This window comes from Ranitomeya variabilis, chromosome 1 (genome assembly GCF_051348905.1).
Source record: "Ranitomeya variabilis isolate aRanVar5 chromosome 1, aRanVar5.hap1, whole genome shotgun sequence".
Lineage (NCBI taxonomy): Eukaryota > Metazoa > Chordata > Amphibia > Anura > Dendrobatidae > Ranitomeya > Ranitomeya variabilis.
The window spans coordinates 447,925,588-447,952,313 of record NC_135232.1 but is presented as its reverse complement, the minus strand read 5'-3'; the positions used below and the strand labels follow the sequence as shown (position 1 = coordinate 447,952,313).

At 41.7% G+C, this 26,726-nt stretch overlaps 1 protein-coding gene across 3 annotated transcripts in view; it reads left to right on the top strand.

Moving 5' to 3' along the window:
* ADAMTSL1 (ADAMTS like 1) overlaps positions 1 to 26,726 on the top strand; it is a 481,733-nt gene that overhangs the window by 158,167 nt on the left and 296,840 nt on the right. For all 3 annotated transcript variants that reach the window (XM_077249770.1, XM_077249780.1, XM_077249800.1), the window contains exon 5: positions 17,544 to 17,670. In XM_077249770.1, coding sequence (XP_077105885.1) covers positions 17,544 to 17,670 — 127 coding nt within the window. The remainder of the gene's footprint in view (positions 1 to 17,543; positions 17,671 to 26,726) is intronic.

The window sequence follows — 26,726 nt, the reverse complement described above, 5'->3', positions numbered from 1 at the left end:
ACTCCCGCATTGAGTTAGTGGTATTCATCAGTTTATGCACGTGAATAGACGTGGTGTGTTAATGGTTTCCTTTCATTTTACAGGTCCCGCGATAATCCAGTCTGACCGCATTTGTATTATACTTAATAGTCGCTATTTGTTATTGTTATTGGTGCTTTATTCATTTTTTTCGCTGTGATTTTTGCACTCTAGGGTTATTATCTATGTCCCTTTTCTTGGAAATGTACTTTTCTACATTTTGTATTCTTGATCAGTATACCTCTGATGCTTGTTTTTAAATGTTTTTAATAGCACTGTGCACTTTTTCGCCTGATTGGAAATTGACGCAGGAGGAGTGATGTAATTACTCACCTTCTTATTGCGGCGTCACTTCCTCTCAGGCAGACCCGTGGAAGCGCTCCTCTTAGCGCAAAACGGCCGTCGTCTCATCTGCTATGTCTGCACTCCCCCACATCCCCGTGCCGTGAAGATGCCTCTTTGTGTGTGATTTAATAAAGAAAATCTGAACTGCCGACCTGGTGAGTGCTACGGCGTTTTTTCTGCTGTTGGTTACTTTATGATATACTTTTATATCCACGCAAGCACCTCCAGGTTTGCCTCGGACATCCAGCTGGTTTTTTTATTTCACGATAATTTATGACTCTAGTATTGGAGACAGTGCGGCTCTCTGGTTGCTGGTATTTTGGACTATCTATATATCTATTCTATCTATTCTATTCTGGCGGTTTGGGCTGTGAATTTACTGTACTTGGCTGATGAAAGGTCGGGTTTCCTTTGAAATGCATGTGTAAATATCTGACCGCACACATATGGTCCGTGTGCTGTTCAATTTAATTCTCGCGCCGATTGACTTGAAGTCTCATCCGATATATGCATCTGCTTGCATCATGTTGTGATTTTTTTTCTCATCCAGATTCCATCTGAGAAAAAAATCACAGATAAGCACTGACTCATTGAATAACATTGGTACAAGTGCAATTTCACTCAGCCAACTTATATGCAGATGAGAGCGAGCCCTAATGGTGTTATGAATGTGCCTGGCTGCTAAACTGAAAGTATGGTAATAAAGAGAAAATGAACTTTATATCTCCTGGGAGCTACCGGATTTCAGTCATGCTGGCAAGCCTGGAGCAATTATAGTCACTGCTCATAGCACTGAGAGCGGAACTGTATGTATATCCCAGTCCTGACTGACAGCCCGCTCTGCAGTCAATCAGTGGAGAGCGATCTATCAGTCAGTGTCGGGCATGCTTATAACTGCCCCCTTCAGTGCTGTGAGCGGTGACTATAATAAGTGTAGGCACATCTGCTTGACTGAAAGCCGGTGGCTTCATGGAGAGATAAAGTATTTTCTCCTGGATAACGCACTTTCAGTACAATGGCCAAGCACCTTCATAGGACTATTATGGATATTAGTGAACATGACAGGTTTCCTTGAACAACTATTCAATTAGTTTGTGTAAACCCTGTCCAAATGATTGCCCTGGAAATGGCACAAAAAAGGGGGGTTCATGTAATATCTACCCCTTTTTGATCTGGGACATGTCCCAATTCATCAAACTTATTTCAGGACAGTCCTGGGAAATTTTTGACTGTTGGCAACTGTTAGATTGACAGACTGATTTCAGTCTGTTCAAAGATGAAAGACAAATCATTCAACACATATTATCCAGAAGGTGGCAATGGTTGAATATTCTGGAAATCCATGGGAGGACAAATATTTTTCTAGGTTTCTCCAATTGTAAATAGTTTGTCGATCATTATATTCCTGGTCATCGAATTGTTTCATTTCTCCTTGGTGTTCACTGAAAGGAAACAAATGACAGAAAAAAATGTTTGCTTTCTCTTTCTGGACCCTGGCCAGAACTGATTGCTGTCATTATATTGGGAGTGTGTCATTCTTATCCATGTCTACACACAACTCATTTATTGACTCTTAATTTTCAGATTCTGGTTTTCACCTGTTTCGTTTCCATCACTACTGTAACTTTTTTTCATTACTTAAAATATATCTTCACTTGCAGATAGAGGTGAACAGTTAGGAATTATTCCCTTATGCTGGCTAGCCAGGTTGTCCTGAATGTCAGAATCATTTTAGATGCTTATGGTTAACATATGTTATGGCAGGGGAATATTTCTACATGTACACTGCTTACTATTGTGGCTTGCTTTTGGCACTGGTATATGTGCTGATTCACCAAATATTCCAGAAACCTAAGCTGTCATTTTAGAAACTCTGGATTGGATCACTTGGAGGAATTCTGTTGGGCTACGGTTTTACACCTGTTTTTCAAGTATTTGTAACTAGATTTCATTTTGGAGGAATCCGAATCAAGGTTTTGTCATGTCAAACCTGCTGAAAAACTATAGAATGTAGTTAACAAACAAACCTATTAAAAGTTACTTGAGAGTGTTCAAGAAGATAATTTCGACAAAATTTGTAAATTGTGCTGTGCTGGAGACTCACACTTAACAAATTCCCAACTATCTCAGAACAAGAGAACCACTCTCAGATTTCCAGAAGAGTTAGGGTACCGTCTCACAGTGGCACTTTGGTCGCTACGACGGCACGATCCGTGACGTTCCCTGCGATATAATTACAATCTCGCTGTTTGTGACACGCTACTGCGATCAGGGACCCCGCTGAGAATCGCACGTCGTAGCAGATCGTTTGAAACTTTCTTTCGTCGTCAGATCACCTGCTGTCATCGCTGGATCGTCGTGTGTGACGCCGATCCAGCGATGTGTTCACTTGTAACCAGGGTAAATATCGGGTTACTAAGCGCAGGGCCGCGCTTAGTAACCCGATATTTACCCTGGTTACCATTGTAAAAGTTAAAAAAAAAAAACACTACATACTCACCTTCTGATGTCTGTCACGTCCCCCGGCGTCCACAGGGTTACGCGCTGTAACCGAACCCTCACCAGAGCCCCCAGGCCGATCAGGACGAGCCAGATGAAAGGCATGGACCAAATCAGCAGCATGGACATCAGAGGCAAAAACCCAAGAATTATCCTCCTGGCCATAACCCTTCCATTTAACAAGGTACTGAAGCCTCTGCTTCGAAAAGCGAGAATCCAAAATCTTCTCAACCACATACTCCAACTCCCCATCAACCAACACAGGGGCCGGAGAATCAACAGAGGGAACAACGGGCACCACATATTTCCGCAATAAAGATCTATGGAAGACATTATGGATGAAAAGAAGCCGGAAGGGCCAATCGAAAAGACACCGGATTAATACAGTAATCTCAGAAATCCTATAAGGACCAATAAAGCGAGGCTTAAACTTAGGGGAAGAAACCTTCATAGGAACATGACAGGGAAGACAACCAGACCAGATCCCCAACCCGAAGCCGGGAACCAACACACCGACGACGGTTAGCAAAACGTTGAGCCTCCTCCTGAGACAATACCAAATTGTCCACCACATGAGCCCAAATCTGCTGCAACCTGTCAACCACAGAATCCACACCAGGACAGTCAGAAGGCTCCACCTGCCCCAAAGAAAAACGAGGATGAAAACCAAAATTACAAAAGAAGGGCAAAACCAAGGTAGCCAAACTAGCCCGATTATTAAGGGCAAACTCGGCCAATAGCAAGAAAGCCACCCAATCATCCTGATCAGCAGACACAAAGCATCTCAGATAAGTTTCTAAAGTCTGATTAGTTCGCTCGGTCTGGCCATTTGTCTGAGGATGAAATGCGGAAGAAAAAGACAAATCAATGCCCAGCTTAGCACAAAAGGCCCGCCAAAACCGAGAAACAAACTGGGACCCTCTGCCGGACACAATATTCTCCGGAATACCATGCAAATGAACCACATGCTGAAAAAACAACGGAACCAAATCAGAAGAGGAAGGCAATTTAGGCAAAGGCACCAAATGGACCATCTTAGAGAACCGGTCACAAACAACCCAGATGACAGACATCTTCTGGGAAACCGGAAGATCAGAAATAAAATCCATAGAAATATGCGTCCAGGGCCTCTCAGGGACCGGCAAAGGCAAAAGTAACCCACTGGCACGGGAACAACAAGGCTTGGCCCACGCACAAGTCCCACAGGACTGCACAAAAGAACGCACATCACGCGACAACGAAGGCCACCAAAAGGACCTACCAACCAAGTCTCTGGTACCAAAAATACCAGGATGGCCAGCCAACACAGAACAATGAACCTCAGAAATCACTCTACTAGTCCATCTATCAGGAACAAACAGTTTCCCCACTGGACAGCGGTCAGGTTTGTCAGCCTGAAATTCCTGAAGAACCCATCGTAAATCAGGGGAAATGGCAGAAAGGACCACCCCTTCTTTCAGAATGCCAACCGGTTCAAGGACCTCAGGAGAATCAGGCAAAAAACTCCTAGAGAGGGCATCAGCCTTAATATTCTTAGAACCCGGAAGATACGAGACCACAAAATCAAAACGGGAAAAAAAACAAGGACCATCGAGCCTGTCTAGGATTCAGCCGCCTGGCAGACTCGAGGTAAATCAGATTTTTATGATCGGTCAAGACCACAATACGGTGCTTAGCTCCCTTGAGCCAATGTCGCCACTCCTCACTTCATAGCCAACAACTCCCGATTGCCGACATCATAATTGCGTTCAGCGGGCGAAAACTTACGGGAAAAGAAGGCACACGGTTTCATCAAGGAACCAACAGGATCCCTCTGAGACAAAACGGCCCCTGCCCCAATCTCAGAAGCGTCAACCTCAACCTGAAATGGAAGAGAAACATCTGGTTGACGCAACACTGGGGCAGAAGTAAATCGGCGTTTAAGCTCCTGAAAGGCAGAGACAGCCGCAGAGGACCAATTCGTCACATCAGCGCCTTTCTTCGTCAAATCGGTCAAGGGTTTAACCACACTGGAGAAGTTAGCAATGAAACGGCGATAAAAATTAGCAAAGCCCAAAAATTTCTGAAGGCTCTTCACAGATCTGGGTTGAATCCAATCATGAATGGCCTGAACCTTAACCGGATCCATCTCTATAGATGAGGGAGAAAAAATAAAGCCCAATAAAGAAACCTTCTGCACTCCAAAGAGACACTTAGACCCCTTCACAAAGCATTATCACGAAGGATCTGAAATACCATCCTGACCTGTTTCACATGAGACTCCCAATCATCGGAAAAAATTAAAATGTCATCCAAATATACAATCATGAATTTATCAAGATAAGTCCGGAAGATATCGGGCATGAAGGACTGAAAAACAGATGGAGCATTAGAGAGCCCGAATGGCATCACAAGGTATTCAAAATGGCCTTCGGGCGTATTAAACGCAGTTTTCCATTCATCACCCTGCTTAATACGAACAAGATTATATGCCCCCCGAAGGTTAATCTTAGTAAACCAACTAGCCCCCTTAATCCTAGCAAACAAATCGGAAAGCAGAGGTGAAGGGTAGGGTTGAGCGAAACGGGTCGACCATTTTCAGAAGTCGCCGACTTTTGGCAAAGTCGGGTTTCGTGAAACCCGACCCGACCCCTGTGTGGGGTCGGCCATGAGGTCGGCGATCTTCTGAATCTGGTATCGGGATTCCGATACCGAGTTTCGATATGTTTGCGATATCGGAAATCGGTATCAGAATCCACATTTACGTGTAAAATAAAGAATTAAAATAAAAAATATTGATATGCTCACCTCTCCGACGCAGCCTGGACATCGCCGCTGGTAACCGGCATCTTCCGTTCCTAAAAATGGCGCTTGAAAGACCTTTCGAATGCTTCACGGCTTGTGATTGGTCGTGGCGGCCCACGTGACCGCTGAGCGACCAATCACAAGCCGGTGACGTAATTCTCAGGTCCTGTTCTGGTTCTCAGGTACATGAGAATTACGTCACGGCTTGTGATTGGTCGCTGAGCGGTCACGTGGGCCGCCGCGACCAATCACAAAGCCGTGACGTCATCGGAAGGTCCTTCACGCGTTCATTCTTAAGAAGGAAGGCTGCCGGAAAGAAGCCGAGGGTGAGTATATTCCTATTAGGTATATACTCACCCTCGTACGCGCCCTGCTTCTTTCCGGCAGCCTTCCTTCTTAAGAATGAATGTGTGAAGGACCTTCCGATGACGTCATGGCTTTGTGATTGGTCGCGGCGGCCCACGTGACCGTTCAGCGACCAATCACAAGCCGTGACGTAATTCTCATGTACCTGAGAACCAGAACGGGACCTGAGAATTACGTCACCGGCTTGTGATTGGTCGCTCAGCGGTCACGTGGGCCGCCGCGACCAATCACAAGCCGTGAAGCATTCGAAAGGTCTTTCAAGCGCCATTTTTAGGAACGGAAGATGCCGGTTACTACCAGGGTGCGTCAGAGGGTGAGTATATCAATTTTTTTTATTTTAATTCTTTATTTTACACGTAAATATGGATCCCAGGGCCTGAAGGAGAGTTTCCTCTCCTTCAGACCCTGGGAACCATAGTATCCCATTGCACTGCATTGGGTTTCGCGTTTCGGCCGACCCCGACCCCGACTTTTTTATAGGATCGGCCGATTTCACTCGACCCGACTTTTGAGAAAGTTGGGTTTCGTGAAACCCGACCTGATCCTATAAAAATAAAAGTCGCTCAACCCTAGTGAAGGGTATTGAAACTTGACCGTGATCTTATTCAAGAGGCGATAATCAATACAGGGTCTCAAGGAGCCATCCTTCTTAGCAACAAAAAAAAATCCTGCTCCCAACGGCGAAGAAGATGGCCGAATATGTCCTTTCTCCAAAGACTCCTTAACATAACTCCGCATGGCGGTATGTTCAGGCACAGACAGGTTGAAAAGTCGGCCCTTAGGAAACTTACTGCCTGGAATCAAGTCAATCGCACAATCACAGTCCCTATGCGGTGGAAGGGAACTGGACTTGGGCTCATCGAATACATCCTGAAAATCAGACAAAAACTCTGGAATTTCAGAAGTGGAAGAAGAGGAGATTGACATCAAAGGAACATCATTGTGAACCCCCTGACATCCCCAACTAGTCACAGACATAGACTTCCAATCCAACACAGGATTATGTGCCTGCAACCACGGAAAACCCAGCACGATAGCATCATGTAAATTATGCAACACCAGAAATCGACAATCTTCCTGATGGGCTGGCGCCATGCACATGGTCACCTGTGTCCAGAACTGGGACTTATTTTTAGCCAAAGGTGTAGCATAAATGCCCCTTAAAGGAATAGGGTTCTGCAAAGACTGCAAGGGAAAACCACAACGCCTGGCAAACTCAAAGTCCATTAAGTTCAAGGCGGCGCCTGAATCCACAAACGCCATGACAGAAAATGATGATAATGAGCAGATCAAGGACACAGATAATAAAAATTTAGGTTGTACAGTACTGATGGTAAATGAACTAGCGATCCTCTTTGTACGCCTAGGGCAGACTGAAATGACATGAGAAGCATCGCCACAATAAAAACACAACCTATTCTGACGTCTGAATCCCTGTTTTTCCGCTCTAGACAGAATCCTATCACACTGCATTGACTCAGGCATCTGCTCTGAGGACAACGCCACAGCGCGCACAGTTCTGCGCTCCCGCAAACGCCGATCAATCTGAATGGCCAGAGACATAGAATCACTCAGACCGGAAGGCGTGGGAAACCCCACCATAACATCTTTAACGGATTCAGAAAGACGCTTTCTGAAAATTGCCGCCAAAGCATCATCATTCCATTTAGTCAACACAGACCATTTTCTAAATTTCTGATAATACAATTCTGCTGCTTCTTGACCCTGAGACAGGACCAACAAGGTCTTCTCTGCTTGATCCTCAGAATTTGGTTCATCATATAATAATCCTAAAGCCTGAAAAAAGGCGTCTACATTAAGCAAGGCCAGATTCCCAGATTCCAGGGAAAATGCCCAATCCTGAGGATCACCACGCAGCAGGGAGATGACAATTTTAACCTGCTGAATGGAATCACCAGAGGATCGAGGTCTCAGAGCAAAAAACAGTTTACAGTTGTTTTTAAAACTCAAAAATTTGGACCTGTCCCCAAAACACAAATCAGGAGTAGGAATCTTAGGCTCTAAAACTGGAGTCTGAACAATATAATCAGAAATACCCTGTACCCTAGCAGCAAGCTGGTCTACACGAGAAGCTAATCCCTGAACATCCATGCTAGCACAAGACTCCTCAGCCACCCAGAGAAAAAGAGGGAAGAAAAGACAAAGCAGGCTACAGAAAAAAAATGGCTCTTTCTTCCCTTCTTCTGAGATGCATTTAACTCATTGTTGGCCAGTTGTACTGTTATGATCCGGTGACCCTGGAGCCGCATGAGACTTTCTCAGGAGTAGGTGGAACCTATACTGACCGCAAACCCTAAACTGTCACCGCAACTAGAAGTAGCCGTGGGGTGTACCTAACACATCCTAGACACCTCGACACAGCCGGAGGACTAAATACCCCTATAGGAAGGAAATATGAATGCTATCTTGCCTCAGAGCAGAACCCCAAAGTATAGGCAGCCCCCCACAAATATTGACTGTGAGTATTAGAGGAAAGACACACGCAGGCAGAAATCAGGATTTAGCAAAAGAGGCCACGCTATCTAAATAGGAAAGGATAGGACAGAATACTAAGCGGCCAGTATTAAAACCCTAAAAATATCCACAGCAGATAATACAAAAATTCCACCATCTAACTAAAGATATGGAATGTATATCTGCATCTCCTGAGAATCCAACTTGACAGAAATATCCAAACACAGTCTAAGCTGGACAAGAAAAAACTTTGAATAGTACTGAATTGTAAAGCACACAGCATGTGTGCTGTAGAAACAAAAGCAGACACTTATCTTTGCTGATTTGACAGCAGGGCAGAAGGAACCAGACAGAGATGCAAAACCTCCAAGAACAATGGACAACTGGCAAGGGCTAATGAATCCTGCACACCTAAATATCCCAGTCAGAGCTGCAATCGGACACCTGCCCAGGATTGCAACCCAGGGACAACTGCATTACTATCAACAACCACCGGAGGGAACCCAAAAGCAGAATTCACAACAGACTTTGGCATCGTTGAAGACAGTTTCAACGATGCCGAAGTCGTTCCCCTGATCGCTGGTCGCTGGAGAGAGCTGTCTGTGTGACAGCTCCCCAGCGACCACACAACGACTTACCAACGATCACGGCCAGGTCGTATTGCTGGTCGTGATCGTTGGTAAGTCTTTTAGTGTAACGGTACCCTTAAGCTCCTAAAACCTGCCAGATTCCAGTGATTCCAGGTTTCTTGTAGGACATAGAGATCAATGCAGTCTACAAATCCAGTAAGTAAAAATGGTTACAAAAAATGATGCAAGAATTTTCAACTTCATCAAATCCGTGAAAAAAAGTTTTCTTTATTCACAAACTTAAACATGGAGGATACAAACTTCAGCACAAACCATATGGGTAAGAATCTCAACGCGTTTCTGGAGACTAAGCTCCCTTAATGATGACAATCATGTTGTCATGATTAATTAGTCTCCAGAAACGTGTTGAGATTCTTACCCATATGGTTTGTGCTGAAGTTTGTATCCTCCATGTTTAAGTTTGTGAATAAAGAAAACTTTTTTTGACGGATTCGGTGAAGCTGGACATTTTCTTCTTTTGGATTCTACACGCCTGGACACAGCGAGTCCGTACTTCCGAAACTCAGCTTATGCATCACGGGTGAGCTGGTTTATATTCCTTCTCTTCAAAGAATTTTCCACCCCAATTCTAAAAAAGACCTACCAGCTGTTTTACATTATTTATCTAGCCTTTTGTTAACCTGTCCTGACGTTTTTTGAGATATTTTGCTGCCATCAATTTTTAAATTAATAAATTTTTTTCTAATTAAATTGAAAAATGTCTTTCAACTTCTGATCTGTGTTCTATATTCTGTTATTAATAAATTGTTTCTCTAGCAGACTTCCAAATCATTGTTTTCTTGTTTACTTTACATTTTACACAGTGTCCCAACTTTTTTGTAATTGTGGTTGAATAGCCAGAACAGAGACTATAAAGTTTGGCCAATATCACATTAGAAAAGTACTGTTTGTTGATTTCTTCAGGATTAGCAGACATTGTAATATGTATAGGGCCTGTTCAACTCTCCCATCTACAGTTGAGGGACTCACAGTTCAATTTTAACATGACTTTTTCAAGTGTTCTAGTCTAAAGAGGTTTTCCACTTTGACAATTACTACCTTATAGCAGTAATCACAAAGTGTCCGTTTGCTGGGTTGCCCAATAGTCAACTGTTTACTGTGAGGAAATCTGGTAGTAAGTGTTCAGCGTGAGAGACCCCCTTTTGTTGCTGGTCTCACTACTGGCCAAGAAATTGTGATCCTTAATGGGGAACCACCACTATTTTAACTCAATTCTAAGAAAAGATGCTCCAAATTGTTCAGTTTCATACAATACTGTCAAAACTTTGAGTCCAATTTAATGTCTCCAACTAACAACATTAATTTTGTCAGCTTGGATTAGTTGTTATCCTCCTAATTGTTTTTTAGTCTTTGTTCGTAACAGGAGTACAGTGTGCACACTGAACAGGCATTAATCCAATAAACATTCAATAGTCATATGCATTTTTTATCCTTGGCCAGATTTTCTTTTTCCCACATGACCCTTTAACCCACCCCTATCCTTTCTCTTAGATAGGCATTTCTGTATAATTCATTACTGCTAATTCCTCTTTTGCCAGAGGGCTTCTAATGTATATTACCCACCAACACTGGGTGGGAAATGTCAGAGAATAACAATGATGACATTGATTACACTTAATGTAGACAGGATAACATTCATGGCAAGAAGACCTTTTTTCTATGAGTAGTTAATAAAATTATTTTACTCCCTTGCACTGTTCTCCACCCCTGGGAAGGTAGATGCGCATAAATACATACTTCAGTAGGGTGAGCCAGAACAATGTGTGATTTAAGCCTGGATTTTTCAAGCAGCTTTCACACACTGATAAGTATGTTTGGATACACACTGCTAATTCTGTAGTAAGAAATCTGCTTTTCAATACTTGTAGTTATAGGTGATTCAATTAAATAACATACACTCCTGCATTGTACTGGGAATAATGGTGGCTTTTATTTTTCATCAGCGCTATTTATCAGTGTTTCTAATTTTTTAATTTTTTCTTAGACTGTATTGTGAAAAAAGTTTCCTGGCTAACTTATGCCCTTTTGTGCTTACTTCAGTTTTTCGAGCAATATTTAAAGCAATGTTAGATTTTTTTTGTAGCACAACTTAGAATTTTGTTTAATCTCTCTTACTTTATTGTTACATTCTATACTGGTTACTCAAAAGTTTGTTTACCATTGCAAACACCTTAAATAAGAATGGTGCATGAGCGTGGAGCAAAGTCCTAAAGTTGTCACCGTTTAACCCTCTTGTATCTGACACTTGCTTTATATGGGACAGTGTAATGGTATGGTTTCTCAAAGAAGGCGCAATTTTGACGGTAACACCCAAGAGATTGGCAGAGAGCTTGATGGTGACACCACAGCAGAGATTCAATTCTGAGGCAGTGATCTTTTTGATTACAGCAAACAACAAAAATACATACAGCAAACGGTTTCCACAGGCAAAAAATACAGACCTTGTGCTTTGGGAGTTAGTACTATGTACCTGCTAATATAAAGTATTTTACATACTTGGCTTTGTCCTCTTGTTGGACCTTCTCGGAGTTAGTAATGGAGTATGATTGTCTTGTCATCTTGTATAAGGAGCGCAAGTTAATGATCTCAGAACATCAGAATGTCCTCCTGTTTGGAGCTATGTTGACAGTTTCACGTGTTATATCTTTTTGTAAGATGTCCATGTTTTTCAGTCTCTGATTGTTCTTTCGTTATAGTGCACATTATCAATGTATTAACCAAGGCTAGCATTTTATACAATGTTTTCTTTTGCATTTGGACTCAGAAAGATTGTCATTCTCAGTCCAAATAAATGTCACATATTCTATGTACTGCAGGTGTGATGATCTCACAAGTGTAAGTTTAGAAGCAATTACCTCCAGGACCCTCTATAACGCAATCATTCATGATATATGTATATACACAGTGTCACTGCTATGAAAAAGAACATTTAAAACAAATTGTTCCTTGGTCAGAGTGAGAGACACGTGACATGATGTAGCTAGGAGGAATCAAGGAACACACTGTAAAACAAAAGTTGTGTTTATATTACGATTTCAGACTCAGGGCACACGCGTTACACAGCATGATAAATAACACTTCTGAATACAATCAAAAAGACACTGTTTTCGCTCAGGGATGCTAATTGCATTGAATCCCCATGTGCCACTGCCTCATCCTTCTCCTTGCCTCATCATCTCCAGTTGCATAAGGTCAGCCAAGGTACAGCAGTAGCAAAGATGTTGGAGTGCCTGAGGCTAAGAGGAATGAAGACCTCTCGCTTGAAAAGAAAGAGTCAGGCCTTAAAAAAGGCAGTTAAACAAACGTGCATAAAAACAACTGTGGGTAAAGTATACCGTTAAATGTTTGACACAAATACAAATGAAGATGTTTAATCAAGTGGCAAAAAAACTGTCTTTGGAGGTCTGCTCCTCTGGAGGCATGCAGTGCTATGCTTTGTGCCTTCTGGCTATGATCTCATTACTAGTGACAGCTCAGGTTTTAAACCAACATTTTTTTGCACTGCCAGGTGTATTTTTATATTGTGTTGATTTAAAATATATATTCGAGCTCAGGGAAATGATAGAAAAATATACAGAAAATCTTTAAATAAAGGAAATGCATACATGTGCCATAGTAAGCTGATGGAGGACCAGCATTTTATCCCAGACCCCTGGCATGTCTTCCAATATTTCTGATTTCTGTTGCAAGATCTTGATTCCTGGTAGATGAAAAGGTATTGTAAATTTTGTATCCGGGAGCAATGATCATAAATAATATTTTGTTATGGATTAATCCAGGCACAATGTAAAGATGGCCTTTTCCCAGTTTTAGCCACACCATAGGATAGCCGCTGCAAACCTGAACAAAGCACCATTATTTTTTAATGTTCATCTCTGTTGCTGAGGTATTAGCTAGTAAGTTTATATGGTATTTTCTCCTTCAGCCAAGGGGGCGTTTCCAGAGATTTGTTTACTCTTTACCTTCCACGATGTTGACCAATCATAAACAGCAGTTGTCATGCAGGTAAAAAAGAAAATGCCCCCCTGAGAATGTCAGAACTGTCTCCACTGATCATACCACCAGTTCATACTGTGATTAGAAGAGGTGGAGTGGAGTAGAGCAGAGCTGTGTGTCATTACAAACACCTCTGCATCTGTAGCTCTCCTCTCACTGCATTGTCAGCTATTTTCTACCATCTCTCTCCCCAGACTGACAGTGCCATGAGATCGGAGCTGCAGATGTAGAGGTGCTTGTAATGACACAAAGCTCTGCTCTCCTCACTGATCTTACTGCAAGTACCTGCTGTCATTGCAAGTGGGACAAGGCAAATAGAGCAGAGCTGTGTTTCCGTATTTCATTACAAATGCCTCTGCATCTTCAGCTCTCATCTCACGTTACTGCTGGTTCTGACTTTGGAGACATTTTCTTTTCTCTTTTTTTTAAACCTCCCCAGAGACAAATCGCTGCTAACACTGACTTTGTTGAACAGGTAATTTGCATGCAAACTTTACAATCTGATCTCTCCACAACATAGATGAGAAATAAAAAAATCAGCCCTGCAGCCACTATTCCATGATATGGCCAGTTTAATATGCTAAAACTGATGAAAGGTCCCTTTAATATCTTGTGTGCATACAGTTTGGGTATGTTCAGCCTTATATGTTCACAAATTTCACTATGCACATATTTTATTACAGGGACCAAGGCAGAAATGTGAGTTTTAGTATTTCTACATGTGTAATGTGGAGTGCCATGAACTCTTGTACTGGCCTTTCTATGTGGAATCAATGGAAATAGATAAAATAATAATAGGTTAAAATAGACTTGTGCTGAAGAAACCAACTGTTAAGGGAGAATTAGAACTTTTACTGATGCTAAAATACAAAAAGGAAAAAGAATATACACACATAAAAGTACTCAATAAAAATAATGCAAATACAGCTAGTCGGATCCGGCAAAAAAACAGATCTGTCACATCAGTTTTTCACAATTTGCGACAGATCCGTTTTTTTCAAAATTCGCTGGATTGAGCCTGACGGCAAAAAACTGATGTGTGAAAGTAGCCTGAGCGATACAGTTAATGTTTGCACGATACCTCCAGTAGTCAGCAAGTGGTCCGGTCACCTTGATTGTGCTTGCATGCGGTAATCCGCCATGGGACCAGCGCTCCTTACAGCTTTCTCTTTCCGGCTTCCCACGGGCATAGTGTATTTAATGTTGATTATTGTGTAATATACACTCCAGTAAGGATCACCCCCATTTCTACAATCTATAATGGGCATAACACAATATTGTTAACACGTGTGGATTTCAGAAGTATTTGCATTCTTTTTATTGAGTACTTTTATGTGTGTGTATTCTTTTTCCTTTTTGTATTTTAGCATCAGTAAAAATTCTATTTCTCCCTTAACATTTGGTTTCTTCAGCGCAAGTCTATTTTAACTCATTATTAGATTATACCCGATCCCTTTGTGGTTGGTTTTTTGACTTGCGGCAGCAGGGGCGCTGCTATTATATGGCAAGTTGAATACTTTGCCTCAGGAGGCGGAGCATCCTTAAAGACAGGGGGTGGCAGAGCGGCAGTCAGAACACGTGGTGCAGACTCTCCCTGTAATCCCTGCTCTGACACTTGCTGACAGTGCAGTGTCACAACAACCTAACGTGCAGCGTGCCTGGCAGGTGACTGTTACTTACCCGGGCTGAGGTGCAGAGGTAGGGCTCAGTCTCCTGACCTGCTGGGACACACACATTGCTGGGAGTCGGACTAGTCGCAGAGCAGTAACCAGCAGTAAGTAACTGTAAAAAACATCACCCGCCAACGCCGCCCCCCATCAGCCCCACATGCTGCTGCTGCACACCTCTGTCATGGTTCACAGCTTCCCTCCATCAGACTGTCAGAAGTAGATAAGCTATATGAACCAGCTGGGGATTTCAGATCTGAAAGCAGTAAGGAAGTGGGATATAGCAGAGTTGGTGTGTGTTACCCTCTGTGGATGAGCTGAGGTTGTCAGATACGGTCCTGCTAAGACTTATTTGTACTGATTTTACTACGTGGCGGGCACCGTTTTGCAGTTCGCCTCAGGCAGCAGAGAGGCTAGGTTCACCCCTGTGCGGCAGCTGTAAACCCCTGTGCACTAGCGCCACTATAACACTAATCATTTAAATAGATAAAATACAGCTTATTCTTGTAGATCTTTTCTGAGCAGAAATTTTCTGGGGGCCAAAATTCGGACACATCATTCTCATGTATAGGATTTGAATTGTCACCTAATTTTAGATGGAAATTTGCTACACATACTACCTCTGTGATCCTAGCCTGTATTGGTGTGGAGATAAATCATGCATTTCATTTTTTTATTTAAAAAGAGAAAGTGATGATTTAATTTGCATAGACTAGTATGAAGGTCTTCTATTGAGTTATTTAGTTGAATGGAAAAATAGTATACGATCCATTATGTGAGAGTTTGGTACAATGTTTCGAAAGTTCAGGCCACCTGCAGAATCACAAACACCTGCAAATATGTTCCTCTAATTTCTTACTGCATATTTCAATATCCTGTCTGCAAAAACAATACCTGATGTAACAATTCTGGCACCTAATCCCAATAATGACTGTGTGCTATAATGATTGGCAAAAAAATGACGGTTGTCTGGATATCTGCATTATATGGCCCACCTATGATAGAAAGAGCCATTTGAGCAAGACGGAAATCTGAAAAAGGAATAGTTATTATATAAATGTATCTTGTCTGTTGCACAAATCTTGTGACATTTGTGTTAAATTAATGTGTGTTTTGCTTTATACTCTCTTTTTACCTTTAAATTACATGAACTACTAGTGCAAAATTTTCGCACATTGGTTGTTGGGGGCTCAGGCAATTTCAGGAAAATTAAGCGGGTCAGATGTAAAGGTATTTAGTGAGATGATGAACACAGAGAGGTATGTGTCTCACTGATTATATATATATATATATATATATATATATATATATATATATATATATATATGTTTTCACGAATATTTGAGCCCATGGATCCATTATATGTCCATTTTGCAAGCCGGCGAGAAAATCTTGCCATACGGTTGTCATACGGATGTCACACGGATGCTTACATGCAAGAAAATCGCACCCTCGCACTGCCCACGGATGACATATGGATCACTGTTCAGGGAACATTTCTGCTATTCTCATCCGTGAAAAACGGACTGATTTTTTATACGTTGTGTGTGACTCCAGCCTAAAGGAGATCCCCCAACATTAAACATAATGGTATTTTACTTACTGATCAAAGGGGTCTGATTGTCAGGACCTTGCAAAAGAACAGGGGCAGCAGCATTTTTTCCCCTCCACAGCAGCACTGCCATCTATCTGCAGTGTAGGGAAATGCAACACAGCCCTATGTATGTAAACAGAGCAGCTCACTTTTATTCTACTTCCACATATGTAGCAAATATTTTATATGTACCTGCCTGAAATCGGCTGGGCAAGGAGTTCGGCAAGCTGGAAAGCCCCCAAGGCAAATGTTAGGATTTGTTTCATCTTTGTATTAGTATGGTTTGGGGTTGTGTGGTACCACCTGCAGGTAATTTTTCCTTACTGCAGGTTTATAAAAAATTAATGTTTAAAGTGTATTTTGTGATCACATCGTGGATCTGTGGTTTGTTTGGCTATTTTCTTGCTGAAGGGGGCAAGTTTACCTTTCAAATGTTGTATCATTTGTGTGTGTGGGTGCAGTATGAACGGAGATACAAAGGCATCACTGAAAAAGAGTGTTTTGAAATAATTTAGAAGGATTGTTTTAACACTGACTTTTACTTTTGCTTTGTAGCATATTTTGTTCCTTCCTTACTGATATTTTCCAGGCAAATTTCAGAGCTTTTATATGGTTGTAGAAAAATGTTTGAATTCCATTAATTTAGAACCATGTATATGAGCTATTTGTTTCTGGTTATGGAATATCATTAATTCAATGTGCTCAGAGCATAGTTATTTTTAAGTCAGAATATATAGAAATGAACAAAAAAATATGCTAATATAATATATATTAGGATATCTGTTTTTAAAACTGCATTCTCTGACCATCGTGAATTCACATTTGTGTATTTTATGCATCAATCTTCAGTATATATTGATTTTCTCTTACTTTGTGCTGTTTTCACATACAGTAATCTGTCCCAGGGAGCCAATGAAGGGTTATCTGTGACATCCAATAAAACAAGACTATGTATTTTTATTTGCTTTGACAAGACCATTTACTACATATAGAACATTTTACAAAGTATTCAGTGGAAACATACCTTTTGAGGTCAAGCAAGCTACTTAGTTTGAGTATGTGCCAAGGTCTACAGGTCTTAGGTGGGAGTAATTTACAAAAACATAAATAACCTGAGCACTAAAATTTATACACATCTTTTTTTGACAGATCGTTGGTTGTGACCACCAGCTGGGAAGCACTGCAAAAGAGGACAACTGTGGAGTTTGCAATGGAGAAGGGTCAACATGTCGGTTAGTTCGGGGGCAGTACAAATCACAACTTTCTGCAAATAAGTGTAAGTGACACACTTTAATTATCATGAAAAGTCCAATGCTGCATGACTACATGAGCTGTGCAGTAGTCTATACAAGAGGTCGTACAAATCAAGAAATGCAGAGCTGCAAAAAAGTCAACGTAAATGTGATTTACAGTTATCTGTTTTATCTATGAGGGCAGTTTACTTTTCATGTTACATACTGTAAAATTTGCGGTAGCTTTTAGTGACTTTTAATCATTTGGAGTTATATTGTATTTTTCACAGCATGATTTGCTTTCTGTTGGTGGATACACTGGTGCTTCAACCCTTCCAAATTTTCTACATTTCTGCATACATTTGACCTAAAACTACATCAGATTTTCATGCAAGTCCTAAGAGTAGATAAAAAGAACCAAATCAAACTAATGAGTCAAAATATTAGACTTAGTCATTATTTTAATTAGGAAAATGATCCAAGATCACATTTCTGTGAGTGGCAAAAGTATGTGAACCTTTAGGATTAGCAGATAACTTGAATGGGAAATTAGTTTGTGTTTTCAGTCAATGGGTTGACAATCAGTTGTAAGTGGGTGACATATTTTATTTAAAGGAAAGGTGCCGCAATTTTGTTTTTGTATTAAAAATGATTGTTTATATAAACAATTATCTTTAATACAAAATTATTTTTTTTAACCTTAATATCTTTTTTATTATTAATAATTTTTGCAGCCACTGGGCGCCGCCATTTTGCTTTGCAGGAGTGTAAGAGTCCCAGCACGACATTTCCACTCTGCATTTACGGCAGCCCTGTGCATAGGACTCAGCAGTCGGGAGCCCACCGCGTTATCTCCTGCTCTGATCTGGCCACGCCCCCTGGGCTGTCTCCACATCACCGCAGAGGCAGGAGGTCGGCGCCATGTTTCTTCAGCCCACAGTGTGTGAGCTCCACTGTGACTGAGAGCTGTGCTGTTGGAGGGGCAGCTCCAGCTGCCTCTCCTCTCACACTGTCAGCAGTCGGCCGTTCCCTGTCCTCTGCTGCCTGGTGCCCTGGCTCAATCTCTAGAATCGCTAGAGAGGGTGAAGTGCTGGGGTCTGATGTCCTCTATCAGGAGCTGCAGAGAGGTAACAGGGGGGGAGGGGGAGAATCTCTGTGCTGCTCCGACCCGACCCTGCCTCTCACTGCAGCCACTGATCAAGGACATCAGACCGTGTATCTATCACTACACTGTGCTGAGCCATGTATCTAATCCTCTCCTGTATGATAGTCTGCTGTGCCATGTACCTAATCCTCTCCTGTGTGATACTGTCTGCTGTGCCCTGTACCTAATCCTCTCCTGTGTGATACTATGCTGAGCCGTGTATCTAATCCAATACTGTGTGATACTGTCTGCTGAGCCATGCATCTAATCCTATACTGTGATACTATGCTGAGCCATGTATCTAATCCTATACTGTGTGATACTGTCTGCTGAGCCATGCATCTAATTTTATACTGTGATACTATGCTGAGCCATGCATCTAATTCTATCCTGTGTGATACTGACTGCTGAGCCGTGTATCTAATCCTCTCCTGTGTGATACTATGCTGAGCCGTGTATCTAATCCTATACTGTGTGATACTGTCTGCTGAGCCATGCATCTAATCCTATACTGTGATACTATGCTGAGCCATGCATCTAATTCTATCCTGTGTGATACTGACTGCTGAGCCGTGTATCTAATCCTCTCCTGTGTGATACTGACTGCTGAGCCGTGTATCTAATCCTCTCCTGTGTGATACTGTCTTCTGAGCTGTGTATCTAATCTTATCCTGTGTGATACTGACTACTGAGCCGTGTATCTAATCCTATCCTGTGATACTGTCTGCTGAGCTGTGTATCTAATCTTATCCTGTGTGATACTGACTGCTGAGCCGTGTATCTAATCCTATCCTGTGATACTGTCTGCTGAGCCGTGTATCTAATCCTATCCTGTGTGATACTGACTGCTGAGCCGTGTATCTAATCCTCTCCTGTGTGATACTGTGCTGAGCCGTGCATCTAATCCTCTCCTGTGTGATACTGACTACTGAGCCGTGTATCTAATCCTATCCTGTGATACTGTCTGCTGAGCTGTGTATCTAATCTTATCCTGTGTGATACTGACTGCTGAGCCGTGTATCTAATCCTATCCTGTGATACTGTCTGCTGAGCCGTGTATCTAATCCTATCCTGTGTGATACTGACTGCTGAGCCGTGTATCTAATCCTCTCCTGTGTGATACTGTGCTGAGCCGTGCATCTAATCCTCTCCTGTGTGATACTGACTGCTGAGCCGTGCATCTAATCCTCTCCTGTGTGATACTGACTGCTGAGCCGTGTATCTAATCCTCTCCTGTGTGATACTGACTGCTGAGCCGTGTATCTAATCCTCTCCTGTGTGATACTGACTGCTGAGCCGTGTATCTAATCCTCTCCTGTGTGATACTGACTGCTGAGCCATGTATCTAATCCTATCCTGTGTGATACTGTCTGGTGAACCGTGTATCTAATCCTCTCAGGCACTCCTCTCCCCCCTGCATATCTTTCCCCATTACACACACAACTCAATGCATGCGATAACAGGAGCTGCAGGGGTCATGCTGTATTATGGCATTATGTGAGATCTATATGACGGTATTATGTGATCTGTATGGTGGTGATTATGCTTGATCAGTATTGTGAGAATTATACGGTGGTATTGTGTGTGATCTATATGGTGGTATTATGTGAGAACACTGGCAGTATTATGTGTGATCTATATGGCGGTATGTGAGAACACTGGCGGTATTATGTGTGATCTATATGGTGGTATTATGTGAGAACACTGGCAGTATTATGTGTGATCTATATGGCGGTATGTGAGAACACTGGCGGTATTATGTGTGATCTATATGGTGGTATGTGAGAACACTGGCGGTATTATGTGTGATCTATATGGTGGTATTATGTGAGAACACTGGCAGTATTATGTGTGATCTATATGGCGGTATGTGAGAACACTGGCGGTATTATGTGTGATCTATATGGTGGTATTATGTGAGAACACTGGCAGTATTATGTGTGATCTATATGGTGGTATGTGAGAACTGTATGATGGTATTGTGTGTGATCCATATGGCTGTATTATGGCAGGGGGCCCCCATAGACCAGCACACTGCTCTCCTGAAATACTCTGCGCTGCTGTCACCCTGCTCCCTCCACCACATATCTCCCAGAATCCTTGCTGGCTGCCATCCTCGGTGACTGTCTACTTGTCAGTGTAAGGCTGCTTTCACACTAGCGTCAGTACGGGCCCGTCGCAGTGCGTCGGGCCGACGTACCGACGCATGCTGTGAAAGAAATGCCCGACGTGGTAGCGGATGTAGTCTTACGACGCTTCCGCTGCCCCATTGTAAGGTCCGGGGCGGAGTTTCGGCTGCGCATGCACGGTCGAAAATGGCGGACTCGACGCACAAAAAAACCGTTACATGTAATTTTTTTTGTGGCGGTGGTCCGCCAAAACACGACTCAACCGTCGCACGGTGGTTGCGACGTGTGGCAATACGTCGCAATGCGTCGGTAATGTTAGTCTATGGGGAAAAAACACATCCTGCAGACAACTTTGCAGGATGTGTTTTGCAGGATGTGTTTTATCTCCTGAACGACGCATTGCGACGTACAGCCAACAACGCTAGTGTGCAAGTAGCCTAAGGCTGCCGTCACACATTCAGTATTTGGTCAGTATTTTACCTCAGTATTTGTAAGCCAAGACCAGGAGTGGCTGATAAATGCAGAAGTGGTGCAGATGTGTCTGTTATACTTCTCCTCTAATTGTTCCACTCCTGGTTTTGGCTACAAATACTGAGGTAAAATACTGACCAAATACTGATAGTGTGACGGCAGCCTTACTCTGCAGTCACCAACAAAATGGCTGCTCACTGGGTTCCTGAATATCATCCTCTTATCCCTTAGCAAACACCCAGAAGGGGAGGAGAGGATACATCACACACGTCAGCAGACTCCGCCCATAATTACTGCAGTGCTGTAATGTGAGCTTGTTGTACACGAGGTTTTTCTGAAATTTCAGCAGCTGCTCCCCCTAGTGTTTAAAAGTGGAAATTCCAAAACTTTTCAAATTATTTTTCATATTTTACTAAATTATAAATAAATGATAATAATTTTTAAGAAAATGTAAACATTAATTATTTACATTTTTACAATTTCTGTAAAAAAATTTTTTTTGATGGCACCTTCCCTTTAAAGAATAGGTATCATTTAAAGTCTCTTCTACATAACACATTTCATGAACTGTTGATTAGTCCTGCTCATCATCAAGGAGGAATTTTAGACCATTCCTCCCTTAGAAACAGGTTTAGCTTTTGTATTGGTGGATTTCCTCCTATGAGATGCTCTTATCCAGCCAACAACATTTCTACAAATTTCTATAGGATTAAGGTTAGTACGTTGACTTGGCCATCACAACATTTTAACTTTATTCTTCATTAACCATTTCTTTGTAGAACGACTTGTGTGTTTTGGATTGTTGTCTTGCTTTATGTCCCACATTATCTTGAGATTCAGCTCATTAACAAATATCCTGATATTTTACTATTTCATTGTCCCATTTATGATGGCAAGTTGTCTTGGCCCATATGCTGACAAACAGGCTCAAACCACGATTGTTTGATTTAGTTCTCTTTATTCACTTTTAAGACTTATGTAAAAATCTGATGTAGTTTTAGGTCAAATTTGTGGAAAAAACTAGAAAATTCTGTAGGCGTCACAAACTTTAAAGCACCACTGTTTTTAATATGCAAGATAGCTACAGGTTTAAAAAGCATTGACTGATCATCCCTGTTTTTCCAGAAATCAGGGACCCATAATGAGGTTCCACGATTTGCAGGAAATTAGGTGTTGGTAAGTGAAGTTCTAGGTAACAGCATCCCTTTGATAAAGGGTGGTGATTGATGACAGCTTGTTATTTGCAGTGCACACATTTCATTTCTTATTAGCAATCACAAAAACCCAACTTATAGTGCAACAGTATAAGTGCTTTTCCACTTCTAAATGTCTTGTGGAGACTTCAGTTTGTACTCTTTTATGGGTTATGTTTTATTCATTAAACTATAAGAAGCAGTGTGAATCCATCTGGCTGTAATTGCACTCTAGTGTGGCTTATAGTTTGCTGAAGTGTGACTCAGAAAAAGCAAGAGCCTTGTAAGGTGTGTTTAGCCGCAAATATTTTTCCTAGAAATCTTTCCAAGAAATCGCATTCTATTATGGACCCCACATCTGTTTACTCTCCTACAAACAAAGCTTAGGTGTGAAAACACAAGTAGTTGTTCTCTGTTTTCCATAATGTCCAAAAATCCGTAATTCTACAAGAAAACTGCACAATACTTTTATAATACTTAGTAAGTTTCCATAGTCAGGTAGAGCCTCCAAACCATCCAAAGACGCCTTATTTCTTGGATTTTTGATGATCTACTATAAGATAGCAATCATACAGCTAGCATTATCTGTAATTTATGTACGCATCCATATGTCTATATCTTCTCCCAAGTGATTATAGCAAACTGAGCTTTTCCATGCCATAAGGTAGACAGAGTTGCTGCCTTCATACACTTTATAACACATAGGAAAAGGTATGGACTTTATACTACTTAGAAATATACTTTATACAATTTATTATACCTAAGGATTGTAACGTACCTCTATTTGTGATAGTCTGGCAGCTCTTGTGCTAACCACTATCAGGTCTTAGATGAACTCTGGCCTTCACCCTTCAGTGCCTGTACAGGAATCTGTAAAACATAGTCAGTAAAAGGCAGACTCTTTAGGAGAACTGGATAGGTAGCCCTAGTGAGGGGAGGGCGCACAGTCCCCCCCCCGCAGCTCCAGCCGAACACCTCTGAAGGAGGACAGAAACAGGAAAAGGGTGAAACTCGGTCAAAGGAGCACCAAAAGGAATCTCTGACACCAGAATGGGGTTTAAGCCACAACGCATTTCAACGGAAGTACCGTCTTCATCAGGTGGACATTTGATGAAGACGATACTTCCGTTGAAACACGTTGTGGCTTAAACCCCATTCTGGTGTCAGAGTTTCCTTTCGGCGCTCCTTTGACCATGTTTCACCCTTTTCCTGTACAGGAATCTGGACTTACACAGAGCCGCCTGGGTTGGATCCATGGAGGGTTTGCTGGCTGTGGGGCAGTCTGGTAGAAATAAGTCTCATAAACTAGGTAAAAAGGAAGTAACCCCCAAGCTCTCTGCCTGTCATCCCGCATCACCTACAAACAAGCGGCACCCTCTGATGACAGAAGAAGAAGCAGAAGGAGTAAGCACAGCCATGGATGTAACTGAGGTACACTTTACATATAGGGGCATAGCTACCAATACTTTATAAAATTTAGAAAGTGTAAACTTAGACTTGACTGTCTTAAAATCTCTGCCTGATTTATCAAAGTAGTTCATGTTGTTTGATAAAGGTGCAATATTTAAATTGTCTAGTTTAAGTTTTTGCCACCTAAGATCATTTTTTAAGGCTGGCAAAACCTCTTTATATGAAAAGAGATAAAGACTAAATAGACTGGAATTTTTCAGCGTGTCAGCGTGACCTCATCTACAATATGCATGCCAATTCTGGTCACCAGCGCATGAAGAAAAAAAAAAAAAAGCCAAGAAAGGCACTGCTATTGGGAGAACTTTGCCTATGTTTTCATATCTCCTATACTTACAAAATACATATTAATAAACTAAGGAGACTATTTAAATAGTTAGGTAGCTGCTTATTTTGAGGCTCAGGGTTGATGCTATCATAATTCTACTTGCAATAGTAGGATAGGAAGATGAGGCGATGATACACATCAACCAGGCCTGAGAAATGCAAGTCAAAAAGGGAGAATTTAATATGTGCACGCTTTCCCAGGACTCTTGGCTATGGCAGGGTCTGCTTCCCTTTTTATCTGCAATTGTATAGAATTCTTTGAAAGTGTAAATATTTGTGGGATGCAATTGTGACTATACTGTGTGCCAGTTTCATGCTTCACTTGCTCACAAACAGCCAGGCCAGCCTGATTGAAGGACGACCAGAAAATGTTTTCCAGACCTTCTTAGAGCTAAAGCCCCATGAACCTTCCTAGTTCTCTTTAGCTTCTTTTATTTCCCCTCACTATTTCTTTTCTTTACCTTGTAACTGGAACTGCAAAGTCTGCAAACAAAAGTTTACAATGAAAGAAAAAATATATACCCCTGACTTGGTGAACATCAATGGGTCATTCAGAGAGGTTATTAGTCTTACAAATAAGAGAGAGCCTGCAATTTACTGTATAAAACACATCAGTAAATCATTATTCAGTTAGAATGTTTTTTACATTCTATAATTAAAATCCCCAATGTGTAATGTAAGAAATACAGAAATTGTGTTTGTTAAAAGCCCCAGACAGCCAAATGTGTCCTTAATGTACATAAAAAAGATGCCCTGAAGTTTTACTTACCTCCTTGTCCATACATTCCACATTCATGGTGAATTTGCAGGAAGAGGCAATCAATCAGATATCACCTGTACATAAAGAAAACTTGTTTCTCAAGAGCATTGCTGTTATCTCCTTATTTAATTGCAAAAATGATTCATATATATGTGCAGTTTGTCAGAGAAGACTATATCCAACACATGGGGAGTTGACATAACGCATACCCACTGGTGCAGAAAGACAGAAGAAGGCCTCTGTGCAAGAAGAACCTTTGCAGTTCAATAGATCATCACAATACATGATATTCCACATGTTTTAGAGGTGGAAATGGGCTTCCCTACCTCTTGAGTCCCTGTGAGTTAAGTCAAGGCCATTGCTGATACAGGCTAAACCTGGCCATTCACGAGATATTTATCTAAAGATCATTGGCAGATCCAGCCTATTTTAGATGTATCTTCTGTAAAGGACCAATATACATTAGGTGAAAGTTGACCAAAGTCACCGAATGGAGTGGGATTGTCTAACACTCTGATGTGTATGGCTTGACAGAGTGTTTGGGCAGTTGGGTTTTCAGTTCTTTCCAGGCTGGATAAGTTGCTGCCAGAGTTGTTTAGTAGTAGCTTTCTCTGTTCTCAAAGAAAACACATGAGCATTCAGTGAACCAAGTGCTTTTTATGGGGAAGTCAGTCTAGATAGCTGTCTGTTGATCCAATCTTTAGCCACAGCAATCTCATATGTAAGGCCATCTTTATTCCTATGTGTATGAGTTCCACAGATGCCAGATTAGATGGACCTGCCACTGATCAGCAGATACATGTCTCATGTGTATTGCCAGCACTTGGCAGCTTCAGTTTGGGTGTCCGTTTTGTAAAAAATGACTTGCTTATTAAATGTGTTTAAAAGTTTAGAAAATGCTTCAAATGTGGTAAAATATAAAAAGAAATATTAACCATCACTGCTTCTGTTACCAGAGCTGATGGTCTGGCGGTTATTTCAAATTATTGTTTACAAGAGGTCAGTCAATCGGTGGCTTCAATGGTCATGACTACTGTCATCATGGCCTCCATTGCTGATTGGGGAGAGGGGCTAAGTAAAGAAACTTATACGCAGTCCTTGGTCAACTTGTACAAGAAAATTGTTGTGAATTCTGCTCTTGGGCTCCCTCCGGTGGTTGTAAGTGGTAGCGCTGCTGTCTCTGAATCACAGCATTTATCAGGTGTTTTCACTTTTTGCAATTTGGACAGGGCTATTTAGTCTTGCTTCACCCTTTAGTCAGTGCCAGTTGTCCATTGTTCCTGGAGGATTCACATCCCTGCCTGGTCTCTTCTGCTTTGCTGTCCACATGCTGTGGTCTTATTGTTCAGTTACTTTCCATGTTTTGTCTTGTCCAGCTTGGTCTGTATAAAGATTTGTTTAGCCAAGCTGGTATCTCTGGAGATGCAGATATACCCTCCATGTCTTTAGTTAGCTGTGGAGTTTTTGTATTTTCTGTGGTGGATATTTTCTAGTGTTTTAATACTGACCGCATAGTACTCTGTCCTGTCCTTTCTATTTAGTTAGAAGTGGCCTCCTTTGCTAAATTCTCATTTCAGTCTGTGTATGTTTTTTCCCTCTCCTCTCACAG